This window comes from Barbus barbus (assembly GCF_936440315.1).
Source record: "Barbus barbus genome assembly, chromosome: 41".
NCBI classification, from domain to species: Eukaryota; Metazoa; Chordata; class Actinopteri; order Cypriniformes; family Cyprinidae; genus Barbus; species Barbus barbus.
In genome coordinates this window covers 4,495,590-4,514,258 of record NC_136719.1, presented here as the reverse complement: position 1 = coordinate 4,514,258, position 18,669 = coordinate 4,495,590, and the positions used below count along the sequence as shown (strand labels likewise).

General features: G+C 36.3%; 1 protein-coding gene across 1 annotated transcript in view; it reads right to left on the bottom strand.

The window, feature by feature from the left end:
* LOC306860490 (cadherin-like protein 26) overlaps positions 1–17,436 on the bottom strand; it is a gene marked incomplete at both ends in the record, with an annotated part of 33,586 nt that extends 16,150 nt beyond the window's left edge. Inside the window, 10 exons of the mRNA XM_079402225.1 lie at positions 566–790; positions 1,058–1,200; positions 1,310–1,629; positions 12,243–12,425; positions 12,539–12,670; positions 12,823–12,995; positions 15,074–15,218; positions 15,334–15,483; positions 15,636–15,758; positions 17,401–17,436. Coding sequence (XP_079258351.1) covers positions 566–790; positions 1,058–1,200; positions 1,310–1,629; positions 12,243–12,425; positions 12,539–12,670; positions 12,823–12,995; positions 15,074–15,218; positions 15,334–15,483; positions 15,636–15,758; positions 17,401–17,436 — 1,630 coding nt within the window. The remainder of the gene's footprint in view (positions 1–565; positions 791–1,057; positions 1,201–1,309; positions 1,630–12,242; positions 12,426–12,538; positions 12,671–12,822; positions 12,996–15,073; positions 15,219–15,333; positions 15,484–15,635; positions 15,759–17,400) is intronic.
* Positions 17,437–18,669: the final 1,233 nt, after the last annotated feature.

Here is an 18,669-nt window from a genome sequence, read left to right as displayed (position 1 = left end):
ATAAAATGAAAGTTAGATTATTGTAAGTATATACTATGGGTCAAACGTTCTGAATAATTAAGAGTTTAAAATGAAATAAATCTCTCATGCTCAGCCAGGCTGCATTTATTGGACAATAATACAGTAATATTGTGAAATATTATTAAAATTTAAAATAACTTTTATATTAAATATATTGTAAAATTTAATTTATTCCTGTGATAAAAGCTGAATTTTCAGCTGAATCATTACTCCTGTTGTCAGTGTCACATATTCCTTCAGAAATCATCCTAATATGCTGATTTGCTGCTCAAGAAACATTTCTTAATATCAATGCTGAAAATAGTTTAACAACATAAAAAAAATCTTAATTATTTATTAAGATTAAAATATTGGATGTTAATGTAGGTACAGAAACACAATCTTAAGGAGGTCATGGAAGAACGACATTATTTGCCTAAAGTCAACATAAAACAGTGTTCATAAACCATTTTACTTCTGTGATGTGTTTTCCAAGAGAAAAATTATGTTCAATGTGAGAGACTGTAGGGTGGTCTGGACTGAGTGAAGAAGACAGTGGCATTACCATAAGATGGTTCAACCCTCCATTTGTCCTTAACATCTCCTAAAAGCTCATAGTAGAAAGGCGATCCATATGGAGGAAAGTCCAGGTCTACGGCTGTGATGTTGACCAGTGTGGGCTGTTTATCTATGCATATGCTAACTGCATTCCTCTCCAGTATTGGTACGTTATCATTTTGATCATTCAGGTGAATCACCAGAGTTCCAGTCCCTGTCAGCGGAGGAACACCTACCGATCGGAGACACACAAAAAAATTTAAATTCAGTTTATTAGTATGAATATGATCAGGAATCATGAGGTTGCAAGCTTAGTGTATCAAATATTTGAAAGAGATTGGGAGTTGTTTGATGTAAGTAAACTATATATCAGCTAAACTAGAAGTAAGCAGTCACATATCATTCTGTAAATTTGAAAATAAAAGGACAGATCTGTCCAGGTATACTTGATATAATATGATAATATCAGTAATAGTTCTGAGTACATTTAATGTCTTACCTTCATCCACAGCATACAGGGTTGCTACATAGGAGCCGTTTATCACAAATGGTGACTCTCTATCCAGAATTTTAATCGTGGATACTTTTCCAGTCTTTGCATCAATAGTTATCCACTTATCGATATCTTCACCTGTAACAAACCTGAGATTCAAAGAAACACCAGATGAATTCACCTGATACTTTTCTTTTAACAATGATACAGTGTCAGAGCCATTAGTGAAACATATACAGTAATATTAGCTTCTCTTACTTAAATGTGTTTATGTGGCTTCCATCCATGTCTTTAGCGGTGAAGGTTGTAAGACTTGTTCCTATATCTATGTTCTCCATTACCATAACGTGTTTAACAGGGGGTATAAACACCGGAGGGTCATTGATATCTTCAACATAAATGGTCACTGGAATGCTTTTATAGAGGTTTGCAGCACTCATGTCAGAGCTTTGGGATATTTTCTCGAGCGCCCACATGGTATTTGGTACTTTCTCTTTAATCTTACAGGAAAAGTAAGGAATTTCATTCTGGACACTGATGGACAGATTGTGATTTGTTTGCTCCTCATAGTCCATTTGCTAGAAGCCAAAAATAAAGAGATTTTAGAGAAAAATAAACATAAATGTACAGAGATGTTTTAGTATCTGTTCTGTGTTTAAAATAGCTCCTATCCCAGCAACCCATCACATATTGACACTTGGTCAGGAACCCACTTCTTAAAAATACAAATAAAAGTACAGTCACGGGTACTTATTGCAAAAACTGACCACAAAAATGTATTGCAAAAAATTGACGTGGGGAAGTCGTGGTTAGGGAGTCGGACTCATAAACCAAAGGTTGCGAGTTCGAGTCTCGGGCAGGCAGGGATTGTAGGTGGGGGGAGTGAATGTCCAGCGCTCACTCCACCCTCAATACCACGACTGAGGTGTCCTTGAGTAAGGCACCAAACCCCCAACTGCTCCCCGGGTGCCGCAGCATAAATGGCTGCCCACTGCTCTGGGAGTGTGTTCACGGTGTGTGTGTTCACTGCTGTGTGTGTGCACTTTGGATGGGTTAAATGCAGAGCATAAATTCCAAGTATGGGTTACCATTCTTGGCCGTATGTCATGTCACGTCACTTTCTTTCTTCTTTCTTTTCTTTCTTACTTTTAAAAATGTTTTAATCATAAAACATAGGGGTCCCATCACATACCAGATCAGAAAGGCATTTATTTTCAATAAAAAGTAAGTTAATATTTGAAAAGTGGAAATAAAACGCCTCATTAATAATACAGTGTTAATAGGTTATGCTTAGCTGTATTTTTGTCCCAATAAAGTGGCATTCATCTTATAAAATTGATATAGGCCTATATGATCATTTACACTCTCAATATGTTATTGCATACTGTTTTTTAATGTACTACAGTACTGAAGTATATATATATATCTGCCACCTAACTACTATTTACACACCTGTTTCTAAAGAAAATGCTATTTTAGTGTAAACAGAATTTATCATTATTTGCACTTATTGTAACTAGAATTTATCACTTTTTCAATTAGTGTAACTGCCAAAAATATCATTGTTCATTTAAAGACAGCTCAGTGTTGATTCAGTTCTGTCCAATATGTAAAGTTCATCAATTATAAAATAAGTTAAATTGGGCAATGCAGCACTGTTTACTACTATGAAGCCTTATTAACAAGCCTTTTTAAAAAGAACGGTTAGCACAATTGTTTGTAAGGTAACAAATTTGACAGCTGTGTTAAATTGATATTTGTTTTTGTCATGTGACAACACTTAAGCATACAACTCTGAAACATTTGTTGCTTATTGTATTCTGTTTCACACACTATTCTTTAAAAAATAGTAGACAGTATGCACTGTGTACTGGGCAGTAAGCAGTAAGCCAGTATACCGTTTCAAACACAGCTGCAGACACGCTCCCTAGGTCAAAATCGAGGGGTCGAGGGTCTGTGCATATAAACTTCCCTCGTTCAAAATGGCAGTAGGGATTCCCCAGAGGGGAAGTGCTTAGGGAAATTTGTGAGTGCGTGTCTAAAAGTGGAGTAGAATTCAGCCAAGGTGTGTTCGACTTCATGCAGCGCTGCACAGACCAATCGGTGGCTGACTTGAAGCAGTGCGTGCTGGTAAGAAATTTTGTCGGGCTTGAGAAAGTGCCGAAACCACCTCGCTGTGTCTGTGACATACTGTATATCATGAAAGTACCACAAGAACATTTTGAGAGCAGCTTCTCAAGAGCAACTGCAGGAGCTCTGATGACATCACAGCTGTTTCACGACTGACCAAATTCACCACATGAAAACGATGACGTGTGTTGGGTTTATTCTAACATCTTCAATTCCAATAATGCTCACAAATCTGTTTTTAGAACAGTAAAAGCTTGTTTACTGTAGTCGTTTTGGGAGGAGCACGATCAGATGATCAGTCTGGCCAAGCTGGAGCTCGTCAGCTAATCACCTTAACAAGCACAACACATATATATATATATATATACAGCCAACTCACCTCTGTTCCACGACAGTTTTCCAGCATCCCGCCTCCACCCCAACTCCTCACTCTTAATCTAATTTCATCCCACTCTTGGGATGGGGGGAGAGTTCTCTGGGTTCGGGCTCTATCCCGAGCTCGAAGCCCTCCCTCTGGATAGCATGCCAAATATGCTTACAAATTGCACAATCATATTATATGTTAGTGCGAACTCGTGAAACAGAAATAAAAGCATATATACCCCTACTTTATTGGTATTTAAATAGCATGGGCCCTATCATACACCCGGCAGAATGCGATGCCAGGAGCGACGCAAGTGTTTTTTTGCTAGTTTCAGTTATCATATTCATGTCCAGCGCCACACTGCACCCATCTGTTCGTGTAGCAGGTCTTAACTCACTTACTATTGGACCAGACAATATTATCAAAAGACTACAAGATACGCAAAAAAAGGCGGCAGTGGTGCTGAGTAATAGACAGAGGCAGAAGTTAGGTTTAACCATAAATGTTTTCTTTACTTTGAATCTTGTGTTTTTTTTTCCTTATTTTTTCTTCTCTCACATAACAACAATGACCAGAGAAAACACAATAACTATATATATAAACATACCCTGGGTGCACCCTCTAAATCTTCTTCATTTAGTAATAAATACAATCACAATCACGGTAATCAAGTGAATATATATATTGCTTTTGGTAGCATTTACAATTATTATTTGTCTTAAGGAACACCCACAAAGGTCAGATTTTCTTTGTTCTGCCAATAAGAAGAAAATTGCGTTTCTCTGCTGGGGAGAAACGGGAGGTCATAGGAATGTCACTCCGGTGTGTATCTGTGAGACTTCAATGCCCAGTCTCATCATAAAAACATCTCTCCTGGTTGATAAAATCATTGAATTACATGTTAAGCAGTCAGGAGGTCGTGTCCAGATCCAGAGGTCTTTGTCCTGTTTCTGGTTGAATTATGTTTAAGTGATAAGAGAGCCACAGTAAAGTCCTGTTCTGGAATACATCCAGATGTTCTCTCAAATTTATCATGGTTTTTAGAGGTCTCCTGAAATAAGGAGATTTAGGGCAGGAAATCGGCCAGCCAGTCAAATGCAGATGCTGGGAGTGGAAATCTTAACTCCTGCTAAGGAATGTGCTGGCTTGAAATTATTTTGTGTGTGTGTCCTGCTCTACAAGGCAATACAATTGCCATAACAAGTGTAATATGTTCAATTACCTGTCCATTCAAGTCCTTTTGTCTCACTCTTTCCCTTTTTTACAGGCACGTACAACTAAAATTACGTCAGCAACTGCGAACGTGCTATACACCATGCGGTCCGGCCTAACCACCGTGTAATAAACAAACCATCCCATACAACATCACAATATTGCATAATTTTGTCTCTTAGACATACAGCAAATAGTAATTTTTATTTATGGGTCTACTTTTATTTGTAAAAGTAGACCCATACTTTTACAAATAAAAAGGGTCTACTTTTATTTGTGTGCACTCACAATATCAACAAAGCGTCGTACTTTTATCTTGAACAGGAGCGCTTCACAAAAATGAACTGAAAGACAGCGAATACATGCCTCACAGACATGATAAATATATCTATAGAAAGCTTTAAATTACTACTTAACGTAATAAAAAAAAAAAAACGAAAACAAAACTCTCGTTATCCATGAAGATGCACTTCTCTCTAAAGGCGCGTCTAACGAGGAGATGGCGAATCCTTACTATTTCCCCCGGACACATTCATGATAATTACTATTGCTGGGTCTTTACGGCAAGCTTTATTGCGTGTATTTGAACGCAGAACTCTTGAGCTGTGCTGACGGCTTGCTGCTGCTGCGGGACACTACATTTATTTACATTTACATTTATTCATTTAGCTGACGCTTTTATCCAAAGCGACTTACAATTGCTATGTCAGAGGTCACACGCCTCTGGAGCAACTAGGGGGTTAAGTGTCTTGCTCAGGGACACATTGGTGTCTCACAGTAGATTCGAACCCGGGTCTCTCACACCAAAGGCATGCGTCTTATCCACTGCGCCACCACCACCGTCCAGCCGTTTGTAACAATTTATAAGCTCAAAAGGGAAATGTATATAAATAATTACAATTATTTATATCGTCTGACAGCAATAACTGTAGCAAAATTAAATTGCCATCAACTGATCTGTCCGTCCAGCTAACATTCAGTGCAAGTTCATATCAACTCTAAGAAAGGATCTTTTATTGGCCACAGAAAACACCTTCTTAAATATTAACACATTAGAGCATGTAGTAAGGGTCAAAATCGTAAAGGGCCATTAATTTGCAAGGCAGAACCAGAAACAAACAAACATACATACATACAATCACTCATACATGGGGAAAGGGCAAATGATAGTTGATGGATGAAGCCATCAGGAAAACCAGAGAATGCAGTTATGGAGAAAGTAATTTAACCACCTGAGTAAAACCATCAGCACCATTTATAATGGGGTCTATAACTTATACTAAACCTCTGTTTCGTTAATGTTAAATCTGTCTCTGTTAAATGTTATACTTGCACTGCCTTTGGTCGGGTCGAGTTTCCAGAATGCAGTCTCAGATGAAAGTCTTAATTTTGGAATTCCGATCACGTTCTTCCAGGTTGAAGAGTGATGAATTCCAAAGATGTTCTGAGGTAGAAATGTTCTTCCAAGTAGTGAGTGGAAAAAAGCTAAGAAAGAGATCTGCTAAGTTCCAATGAGCTTGGTTGAATGGAAAGACAAGGCCTGGCACAAAACTTAAGGTGTTCAGAAGAGTTTTAGCTCACATTTTCCTCATCCCCTTAGGATCTAACAGAACCGCAGACTGCCGGGCATCTCTATACATATATCTGCTATACAGGTCACACCTCTATGGTGTCAAAGAGCCAATGGAGTCCTGAATTTTTGGAGGGAAAGTTTTACGATTCTTTGTCTCTGGACATGGTAATTTGCATAGGTAATTCAGCTGGGTTAATGCACAAACTTCTGAAGATTCGTAAGACACTAATATGTTCCATAGGTATCAACATGTAATATTCACTCTCAATTAGATCATCCGAAGACTAATTGATAGAGACTAAACATGATACAGCTAGAGTGATATTAACTAGTGATCTATCATAAGCATGCATAAAATGGTGTACAATACACAAAAACATATACAAGAACAGTAATAATATACACAATGACCTGAAGATATGTGTGTTCATTCAAAGAAAGGTTTTTCTATGAATTAATTAGAGAAGATTCCATTTTATGACGTAAAGTGTTGCTCTACCCCCATTTCATTGAGCAATAAAACAAGTGTTATCAGATGGGTTGCCATGAAACCAGGGGCCTGTTCTACCTTCTTAGGTGTTAGATGCATTTTGGGGGGAAAGGTCCACAGATCCTCATAGTTAGCCTTTTGGTTGGGTGAGGGGGCATAAGAGATTATTTGTTAAATATAACAAATATTTGTGTGTCTGATTGGTCCAAATGTTACACGCTCTTGACAGTCGCTCTAGCACGGACTCATGTTGTTTCCACCAGCGCGGCAATTTTTTCATCAATAATTGACAGATGTCTAAAATATAAAGATAAGGAGAAGCCTTAAACAGGCCCGAGGCCCGGCCCGCATCTGAACTATGACGTGAATATTGGCCCGAAGCCCGGCCCTAGGGACGTAAAAAAGTCGGATCCGACTTTAAATTAAATTTAAAAAATAAATACATTTTGGACTAAAGGTGTGTTGTAACGCAAGCGTTACTGAACATGTACAGAGTAAAATATTACTGAAAATTGAGTTGTAATGCCTTACACTACTGCGTTACATCAAAAAGTAATCCATTACTGTAATGCATTACTTTTGTAACGCATTACTCCCAACACTGATCATAGACGTGTTTGAGGAACAACCAACAAGTTTGACTGAGAGGAGCGCAACCTACGACTAGGAGTGTATGGATGCAACAATTCTGTGAGGTAATGATGTTTTCATTTTATCAACATTTTAAAATCCACTGTAATCCTGACCGGGAGCCAGTGCAAGGATTCTAACACTGGAGTAAATATGACTGCCAATCCTAGTCCCAGTTAAAATCCTGGCGGCTGAATTTTGTACATATTGCGTCTTATTAAGTGTAGATTTAGAAGCTCCGGCTAAAAGAGCGTTACAATATTCTAACTGTGAGACGACAAAGAAATTTACCAGCATTTCCGCGACTGTGAAATTTGAGGTGAAAAAAAGAGGTTTTAACAGTGCTCTGGACAAAAGAATCAAAAGACAAATTAGCATAAAAAATAACTCCAAGGTTCCTCACTCAACTCTGGACTTCCAAAACAGAGCCATCCAGAGTCAAGGACAGATGGCCAGCTTTAGAAATTTGATGACGGGAACCTATAAGCATAGCTTCACTTTTATCACCGTTCAAACACAAGAAATTATTATCCATCCATGTTTTAATCTCAGTAATGCAGTCAGACAAATAAGCAACGTCAAGGTGCTCATGAGGATTTGAATGTATATAAATCTGCGTATCATCGGCATACAAATTATAATGAAGGCAGAGCGATCTCAAAAGGTGACCTAAAGGTGACAAATAAATGTCAAAAAGTACAGGGCCTAAGACCGACCCCTGAGGGACACCAGTTGAGACAAAGCTAACCTCGGACCTATAACCACCCATAGAAACAAACTGGGAACGGTCAGTAAAATAAGATCGCAACCACTTCAAGGCAGTCCCAGACACACCAAACACTCTTTCAAGACGAGTAAATAATAGACTGTGATCCACAGTATCAAACGTGGCTCTTAGATCAAGGAGACTAAGAACAGATGTTGCACCAGAGTCAGAAGCCATCAACAAATCATTGGTGACCTTGACCAAGGCAGTCTCAGTACTGTGAAATTTACGAAAACACGACTGAAGAGGCTCAAAAAGGTTCTTAACTGTGAGATGATTACACAAATCAGAAGCAACAATATGCTCAAGTAATTTTGCCAAAAATGGGAGATTTGAAATAAGATGAAAGTTATTGAAATTGTCTAGTGCAATGTTTTCTTTTTTAGGTACAAGGGTTACAGCAGCAATCTTTAATGCTGCTGGAACAACCCCAGTCTGTAAGGAATAATTTATAATACTGAGAAAAGCAGGACACAAAGCATCAAAGCAAGATTTAAATAAGCTAGTGGGAATAGGGTCAAGCAAGGAAGTGGCAGATTTCATGCTAGATACCTCCCGTTTAAGAGTCTCAGTATCGAGTTGAGGAAAGTTAATAAGAGAAACACCAGTAAACTCAGGTGAACAGTGACAGTGACATGGTAGAAACAGGTGAAACAGAAATTTGTTTACGAACATTATCAACTTTTAAATTGAAAAATTGAAGAAATTAATTACATAACTGCTGAGAAACAGGCATGGCAGAAACGGCATCAACTTGCAGCAGGCAATTTAGATTCCTTGGTTGTTTTCAATAGTCTGAGAAAAATAAGAAGATCTTGCAGACTCAATTAATGCTCTGTAATCACCCAGAAGATCCTTCCAAGCTAGATAGTAAACATTCAAGCCAGTGAGACGGCATTTACGCTCCATTTTCTTACAGGCAGCCTTCTTAGTGCGCAGATTGTCATTATACCATGGAGCAGAACGAGAAAAGGTAACCTTGCGTGTTTCTCAGAGGAGCAAAAGTGTCTAAGTTAGCAATAAGAGTATTATGCAACTGTTAAACTTTCTCATCCAACGATGTTAAATGCAAATCACCTAAAATGGAAATGACAGAATTCGAAAAAGCAGTTTGATCAATAGATTTCCACTTCCGGAATGTTACAGTTCGAGGGGTACGCACACTTGGTCGATGTAATTCCAAATCAAAGAAGACAGCTGAGTGGTCCGACAGACTAATGTCAACAGATGATAACTGAGATGCAAATGAGCCATTTGTAAGCACAAGGTCCAGTGTATGACCTTTGCAATGTGTCGGACTTGTTACCAATTGTGAAAAGTTAAAACAATCCAGTAATTATAGAAATTCCTTTGCCATTACAGAGTCACTTTGGTCCACATGAATATTAAAGTCCCCAAAAATAAGGATTCTATGGAACTTCGGGGTCAGCATTGTCAAAAAGTCAGCAAAATCAGACATAAAATGCATGAGACTTAATTTTAGGTGGTTTGTAGACAGTAGCAATGATTGTAGAAGTAGAGCCAGAGACACTTAAGACCAAGCACTCAAATGTTGAATATTGAGGAATAGTCACAGCACTGACGTTGAACTGCCAAATGTAGACAACAATAATACCACCACCTCTACCAGATGACCTCGGGAGGTTTAAAGTTCCAAATCCAGGAGGAGTGATCTGATTAAACAGTCAATCATCTCCTTTATGCCACGTTTCAGTTAAAAACAGAAAGTCCAAGTTTTTATCAGAGATTAGATCAGCTAAATGCAGCACCTTATTATTCACAGAGTGGGCATTAAACAATGCTGCATGAATCGGGCTTTGCGATAAAGACGGCAGTGGTTTATCCTCCACGCAGGGGACAGATATTAAATTCCTATGATCAACACCAGTGGAAGGAAAACAGTTAATCTTACGCTGACATATAGATATACTAAAACAGTTCAAGCATATAACAATGTTTAAATGTTAAACCTAGATAAATGTGCGCTGTATCCAATTTGTGCGGAGAGTGGAAGCTAAAACGCAGGACATGGAGGTACCAGCGCAATCAATTAAACATTTTTTTCAATGGAAACAACTTACGCAGTATTTTTTGCTTATAAAAGGTAAGCGTCGTACTTTTATCTTGAACAGGAGCGGTTCACAAAAATTTACCTAAAGACAGTGAATACATGCCTCACAGACATGATAAATATATATATAGAAAGCTTTAAATTACTGCTTAACAAAATAAATAAAAACAAAAACTATTTAATATAATCGTTATCCGTGAAGATGCACTTCTCTCTAAAGGCGGTCTAATGAGGAGATGGTGAATCTTTACTATTTCCCCCGGACACATTCGTGGTAATTACTTTTGCTGGGGCTTTTGCTTTATTGTGTGTATTTGAAAGCAGAACTCTTCAGCTGTGCTGACGGCTCGCTGCTGCTGCGGGACACTAAACACCGTCGAGCCACTTGGACTCGTGTTGTTTCCACCAGTGCGGCAATTTTTTTTCATCAATTATGGATGGATATCTAAAATATAAAGATAAGGAGAAGCCTAAAACAGGTCCGAGGACCGGTCCACGTCTGAACTATGATGTGAATATTGGCCCGAAGCCCGGCCCTAGGGGCGTAAAAAAGTCGGAGCCAGACTTTAAATTAAATAAAAAACAAATTGGGGGCTAAAAGTGTGTTGTAACGCAAACGTTACTGAACATGTACCAAGTAAAATATTACTGAAAATTGATTAGTAATGCCTTACACTACTAAGTTACAGCAAAAAGTAATACGTTACTGTAATGCATTACTTTTGTAACGCGTTACTCCCAACACTGGTCATTACTACTTCAATTACTAAACATATTTTCAATGTTTTTAATTTGTCCTTTACTTTACTTAAAAGAAAAAAACAAACAGATTTATTGATTTATCTTCTTGTTTTTTTGACCCTAAAAACGTTGAGATTCTAGTCCTTTGCATGTTTTCGGCAAACGGAGCAGGCCATCGTGTTAGGCCTGTTTCACACATACTCCGTTTGCAGTGCATATGTGGTGCGTATTTTTTCCGCACCCATTTAAACGGATTACAGCAGGGCTATTCAATTAGATTAATTTGAGGGCTGGATTATCGAACTGAAATTTAGAAAATTTGACAAATATTGCATTTAATTCACTTCATCTGTGACAGAGTATGCAAACACCAGGCGAGCGTCACTAAAGGCAGCAGAAAGTGTCTGACTTAACGGCTCTGCTTTCAATTCCTCCCCTGACTGTAAGCGACCGATCGGTCTGTGTAGCGCTGCATGAAGTCGAACACACCTACTACCGTACTTCAGCATGATGCAATCGGTCACGAGACATACAAGAGCCTATAGCATTCACAACCAGAGCTGATATAATGATTCTTCTGGCAGCATTTTTTTTTTTATTTGTGCGCAGACTGCACACAGGATCTGACCTTAAGGCGGATGACGACAATGATCACATTTATTTCTCTCACAAATCAATTGTTTTGCCTTGGAAGACTTGGAAGAATATAAATACTTTTTGATTAAATTGTGACTATAGTTGTATCTGCCTGTTATATCCTGTGTTTTATATTGACAAATGGTTAGGTTCAGGGGTTTGATTACGTGCTCATAAATGTGCAAATAGTGTAATGTAAATAAAATTGCTGAGACCGTTTACATTGAAAAATCACACCCTAATATATATGCAATAAAATTATTACCCAATGTATAATTTAATCATGACGATTAAATTCATAATGCGTTTTGCATCTGCATATTGCCATCAAAGGTTTCTTATTTAAAGCAATGGAGGACCCTGCATGTCAAAAAACAAAAAAGGTCAAAAAGTGACACCAAAGGTCCTGATCAAGAGTCAATATGTGACCAGTTGGGAGTGCGAATGTGTTTTGTGCAGAGTCAACTATAAAGGCATTTCTGTGTAAACACTGATTTTAGAGCATCATAACCAGCAACACACATACTCAACCTTTGGGCAGGTTGGCTTACAAAACAAAACATCAACCATCTACCTACCTTAACGACTGTTAAAATTCCTTCATTCGTAACAGGGTCCGTTTCTATTTTGAATATTTCTTTTTTATCTTCGTGGATTGTGTATTTGGCTTTCCAAGCTTCTGAACCATGGGCGTCTTTGTCTGTTACTTGCAGTCGCAGAACTTCAACCCCAGTTTCTCTCTCCTTGACCTTCCCTGGTCCCTAAAATAAGTCAAATATTTAATTTGGTTTCACTGGAAAGTATTTCTAACTTGCCATTAAAAGCAATAGTTCAGAAAATCACAAGCATAATAACAGTCAACTATGAAACTTACTGTTTTGCCAGAGAACTCTGGAAGATTGTTGTTATTGTCTGAAATATTGATTATCAGTGTACTTGTACTTGAGAGCTGTATCTTTTCCCCTTTGTCCTTTGCTTCAACAAGGAGTGTGTATTTCTGAGCTTTCTGGAAAAGATTCATTTAGCAGAACATTTCTTAGACGGGAAAGGAGAAATATTCATAAAGCACGAAAAAAAAAACGTGTTGTCTCAATGAGCAGATGTATCATAGGTACAAAAATAGTGCATTAATACCAATGAAAGAAATTAAGGTCATACCTCATAGTCCAAACACCCCTTAAAATAAATTGTCCCAGATTCTTTTTGCTGATGAATATAAAATTCAACATTATCTGTCTTTGGTGTGACAGACTTGATCGTGAAAACGAATGTTCCATTGTTTGTACTTGAATCATCCTGATCAGAAGCCAGTACAGTCAGTACTTCCTTGCCTTGATACATATTGAGAAAATACTGTTATTGTTATTCTTCCTATGGAAAAGTATACTGTAAATATTTGTAAGAATCATTACACAGCCCTTGCTGTTCAGCAACAGTTTATGGTGACCAGTGGCCATTAAGCTAAAAAAACACATATTCAATGGATGTGAGAAACTGACCAAAATAAAAGTCATTGAAATCTTCCTCAAAGTCCATAGCTTGGATTAATTAACCATGTGTTTGCCTGCAGTTAAAGGGATATTTAACTCAAAAATGACTCTCATGTCATTCCAAACCCATAAGGCTTTTGTTCAAAACACATATGAAGATATCCTTATTGAAACCTCAGATTTCTGTCCCAAATTACACCAAAATGTTGACATTTCAAAACATACATGAAGCCATTATAAAAGTAATCCAGGAATTGGGCAGTTAAATACAGATGTTCTGGAGAGACGTGATTACTTCATATGATGAGCGTGTTTAGTTTAGGCTTTTATTCCCATTTAAACATTGATCAAGGCACATACACAGAGCACATCTAATATGTTATTTTATAAATATATCTCAAACATATTTGTGTCACAACTAAGAACAAAGCTCACTGGTTCTCGCACATCAAGCAAGCATGTTTGAGCTTTCATTTACCATACAAGCTCTATGTTTGTGCACTGATCAGTGATCAATGGTGTTTCGTTGATGTAACAAAAGTCTTTTGGATCCACATGTGGGTGTGTAAATGATGACATAATTTTCTTATTGGGATGAACTTTTTTTTTTTATATATAGTAAAGGCAGTTGCAAAAGCCTGTACAGTGTGTAGAAATTATGATAATAATTAAAAATGTTTACTTTAATGTTATGAAGAGAAAAATAACAGCATTGTGGACTGCAATGACATGAGGGTGAGTAATGACAGAATGATCTGTTTTGTGTGTTGTTTCATAAATGGAATAGTGAAACAGGGCCGTCGCTAGTGGGGTGAAAGATGGTGACGATTACAGGGGCCCACGGCTGAGGGGGGCCCCCCGGTGATCTCAACTGGCTGAGGCCAGCCTAAAAAGATGCTCAGGGCAGTTAACGGGCCACTGCTGCACGTCGTCACGAAAGCTTATCATTTGCACGTTTTTAAGCCTTGCCAATTTAAACATTCAAAAGAGTTTTAGCTCAACTGAATACTTGGAGAATCTCATTGGAAAAACTGTCAGTTATGTCTTAAGTGGAAGTAAACAGTTGAGAAAAATTGGATGCATTGTCTCTTAAAGTGACCGCGCCTTATTTACTAGCTGCTGTCGGTGTCCTTAATGTTAATCCAAGAAAATGAAAGAGAAAATCACTCACTGCTCTTGACTGAATTACTCTGTAGTTTAACAATTAATCCACAGTCAAACCAAAAATTATTCAGACACCAGATAATTTTTTATATTTATTTTTTACTAGTGGGTGCAGGACACTATAGTTCATTTATGTAAGTGAGTATAGCAAAATAAAGTAAACTGTGACATATTATACCTAAAAATTCTTCATACAGTGGACTACCAGTAAAACTGATTAAAAAAAAAAAAATGGGACCACAGATTATTCAGACAAAATGAAGCATTGCTTGGTAATTGTTCAACAAAGGATTGATAGTTGTGTAAATATTGCCATACTAACAGTTGTCTGAATTTTTGGTTGATTGTAATCCATTACATACGTTTCTATTAAAGTTATCTGACATTATCAAGATGAATTTGTTCTGACACAGTTTAACTCTGAGTTCTTGCATATTTTATTACCATTTTCTAAACTATAGCAAATTAACTGTGATATAATGTGAGAAATGTTGAAGGTGTCTGAAAAATATTTAGTTTGACTGTATTTCATTTTTACAGTGAAGACTATGCATTGCTATTTCACATTTAATTATTCATTTTCTGTACCTGGACACCTGCAAACTTCAAAAAACTTAAAAATAGTGTAAATAGGACAAATAAATAAATAGAACGAACATACAAATTAAACCATTTCAAACAGGGCCCACTTGTACAACCTGCCCCGTAAACCCCAGCTACAGCCCTGTAGTGAAGTAGTGAAGTGTATGGATTACCTTGATCATGTGACTCGTCCACAGTCACTTCATAGACTGACTTTTGAAATTTTGGTGCATGGTCATTTATGTCCAGTATTTTGATCTCAAGTGCAAGTCTTGTATCCACTTCATTATTGGATTGATTTATTGCTTCAAATGTTGACTGCAATTGAGTCCAGTGAATATCAATTATACCGGCCTTTCTTGCAATTTATTTAAATTAATTTCAATGTTGTAATGCAATGGACACCACGCTCTTAAGTAGTAGGCCTACTTACACGGAGAAGTTTAGGGCCGCTTTCATAGTCCAGCCTTCCATGTACTAAAACATAACCTGAATTATCAATGCTGAGAATATCCTTTGGATCTTTATCCACACCATCACCATGTAATATGTAATTTACTAAGTAAGACCTATCAAGTTTAACCTGAAACACAAACAACATACACACTGAAATATTCACATGATCATTATTATCCAGCAATTTAACATGTACTGTAATGTGAAAAATAGTATTCAAATAAAACTGAACTGAATGAGCTCTATAGCTGATGTGGTGACTGTTTTGATGCTGCTCACCTTTCCTATTTTATATGGAAACGGACCAGGGTATTCTTCCTCAATAGTAAACGAATCAATGATCCATGCACGCTTCTGTCGTATCCTCGCGCTGTCAGCCCATATACACACGCTCCAGACAGACTGAGTTGAAAAGAAGACAGTATGTTATGTTACAAAAGTTAAGTCAATGTGTGAATCTGGCCAAAACATGTTCATATCACAGAGAAGCCTGTGAGATTTTGAGTTTTACTTACATTATTTATTTATTTTTTTATTTTCCTTCCATACTATGGAAGTCAATGGCTACCAGCAACAAAGTAATCTGGTAACGTCATTTTTCAACCAATTTCAACCAAATTTGAATGGTTTTGTGTAGGATTTATGTTGGATTTACTTCTAATTTGCACTCTAAAATTGCTAGTAAATTTGACAAAAAAAAACAAAAAAAAACAAAGAAACAGCAAATAACGCATTGAATTAAGTGAAAACTTTTGAATTAAAAAGACTTGTAAACTACAATAATGTACTATTATTGACCTAACCCCAACTTTCTTTTTTGTTGTTTTTTATTTATTTATTTTTTTACAGTGAAGATGGTTTTAAATGGGAAATGTAGACCCCTAAATTACTTAGAACATTTATTTTAAATATAAACACTTTGCTGAGAAGATTTTGACAAAACAATTAGGTTAATATTCAGTTATCATCATAATCAGGTTAATTAGATATAATTTTCACTGCATAGACATACATTGTTTATACTTGGTTTTATCACCAAAAGAGAGAATAAATAATGTTGCATAAAGATATTTTATTCGTAATGTCAGGGCGAAAGTCCCTTCATTTAGTCTGACAGGCATATTATTAATGATTTCATTTTAATTGACTCATTTGTTTTCCCACAGTGTAAGTTGGTATGATTAACTAAAAACCTAATTTAATTTTGATCGTGGGATGAGGTTCTAGTCTACATTGACAGGCCACGTAACAGAAGTCCACATATCTACGGTCCTGCTTCTGAAAATAAGATACAACACATCCTTTCAAAGTTGAATATTTGTCAGTACCGGTTAATGAGGTTAAAAGCTAATTACTTACTGCTGATGGTAAAACTTTAGAACTACTGCCAAGTCAATATCTAGGCGTTTTCCGTAAAAAAACAAAAGATATGCATTTTCTGGCCAGCATTCACAGTTATCAATCAAGCTTTCTGTGATGTCTATGTTTCATAGAATGCTTGAGGACATATACGTTTGCAAACCACAACGACACGTCAGTCCTTGAAAAATGAAGCTCTCAACTGTGCAGATTGTAAAGATTACATACAATAATTATACTGCCAGTGCATTTTGACTCATTTCACATAATTATTTATTATTACTTAATAGTAAGCATATATGAGAGTAGACAGGTGCTTTAAGGCAAAGCTTACAATACAAACAATTATTAAGGTGCCGACTAATGTTCTTGTGTCATGACCCAGAAGATTTAGAGGAACGAAACTCCCTTTCATCTAAACTCCTAATGGCTGTAACATAAACCAAACTCAACAGAACTAATTCAAACATGTCCTTCCTTTACAGTTCTTACTATCTGACGCATGGCAAACAATCACATCAGCTAATCATTCAATGGAAAGCAAAGCTTCTGTAGCTCATTGTTCATAAAGCTGACTTTACACAGTGTGACAGACTTAGTTCCTGCTACATAAACAGCTGTTATCAAGAAATATGAGCAGTGCGAGCGGCTCTAGTGTATCACATCACACAGAGCTTTAACTCACCAGCAGCAGGAGAAAGCTGACAGGAAGGGTCCTCATGCTGAAGCAGATCATCACTGAGTTTCCTCTGTCTCTTACAGTAATCCAGGCTGCTCATATGACACACGAGAGAGAGGGGAGGGCATATTCAAGTGACGGTGGGAAGAAACTGGGGCTAGGGTTGACTAGTTTTTCTTAGTATTTTGAAATAGATTTTACTTGCATATTTTCTGTTGTGATTTTAATTTCATAAACATTTTTAGTATTTTGTTATGTTTTTTCATTTTGTTTTTGTAATAAATGTGTATATATATTTTTTTTATTAAGTTTTAGTTTTCATTTATTTAGTTTCAGTCATTATGATAAATAGCTGCCCTGACACCTAATTAAAAAAAAAAAAAAATTTTAAGTTTTTTTAAATATGTATTTTTATTAATGTATATTTAATTTAATGTAATAACAGTGTTTTATCGTTTTTGTTTCAGTTAACAATAATAACCCAATAGATGTGGCGCAATATGTAGCCAGTCATTTAGAAGTAAAAAAAAAAAAGAGAGACTTTTATATTTTTACACTATTCAGAAAAGCATGAATAATGACTTCAAAATGAATAAAGAATAAATAATAGTTAATATTAATAATACAGCGCTTACATGAATTTATAACATGCAGAAAACAATTATGGCCACAAATTAAGATTATTTTCCTCCATTTTAGTTAAATTGTGGCAATGTTATACTAATTTGTTCCCTTGTTCTAATTTTGTTAATATGTGGCCAAAAAAATTACCATACATAAATTGTTATTATAAATAAATTAGATTTTTGTAAATGAAGTTGTAAAAGGCCGAAATATACAGAATCAGCAACATTACGCACTAAAGGAAGTTGAAAATGTAAAAAAGAAAGAAAGAAAAAAATTATTTTAAGATAAAACAAATTTTGTTTATCACTGCTTAATTGAGTTTACTTATTATAAATAAAGACAACTTCAAAAGATCTTAGTGTTTATTCTAATGTTTTTTAAATATCTGTCTTTAAAAAATATATTTTCTTTTGGGTATAAAGAAAAAACTAACAAAAAAAACAATTCTACAGTCAGTGATGTGTGTATATTCTGCACATCAACACTCTGGTGCAAGCAAACAATAATACAGTATTTAAATGATGTTGGCAATACTGTTTATTTATGTCAATACTCTTTAAACAAAAAATGTTTCTTTGAATTTTTTATTAGATTTCTGACCAATATAAAAATGCACTTTAAATAAATGACATGGTTATTTAACTTTTT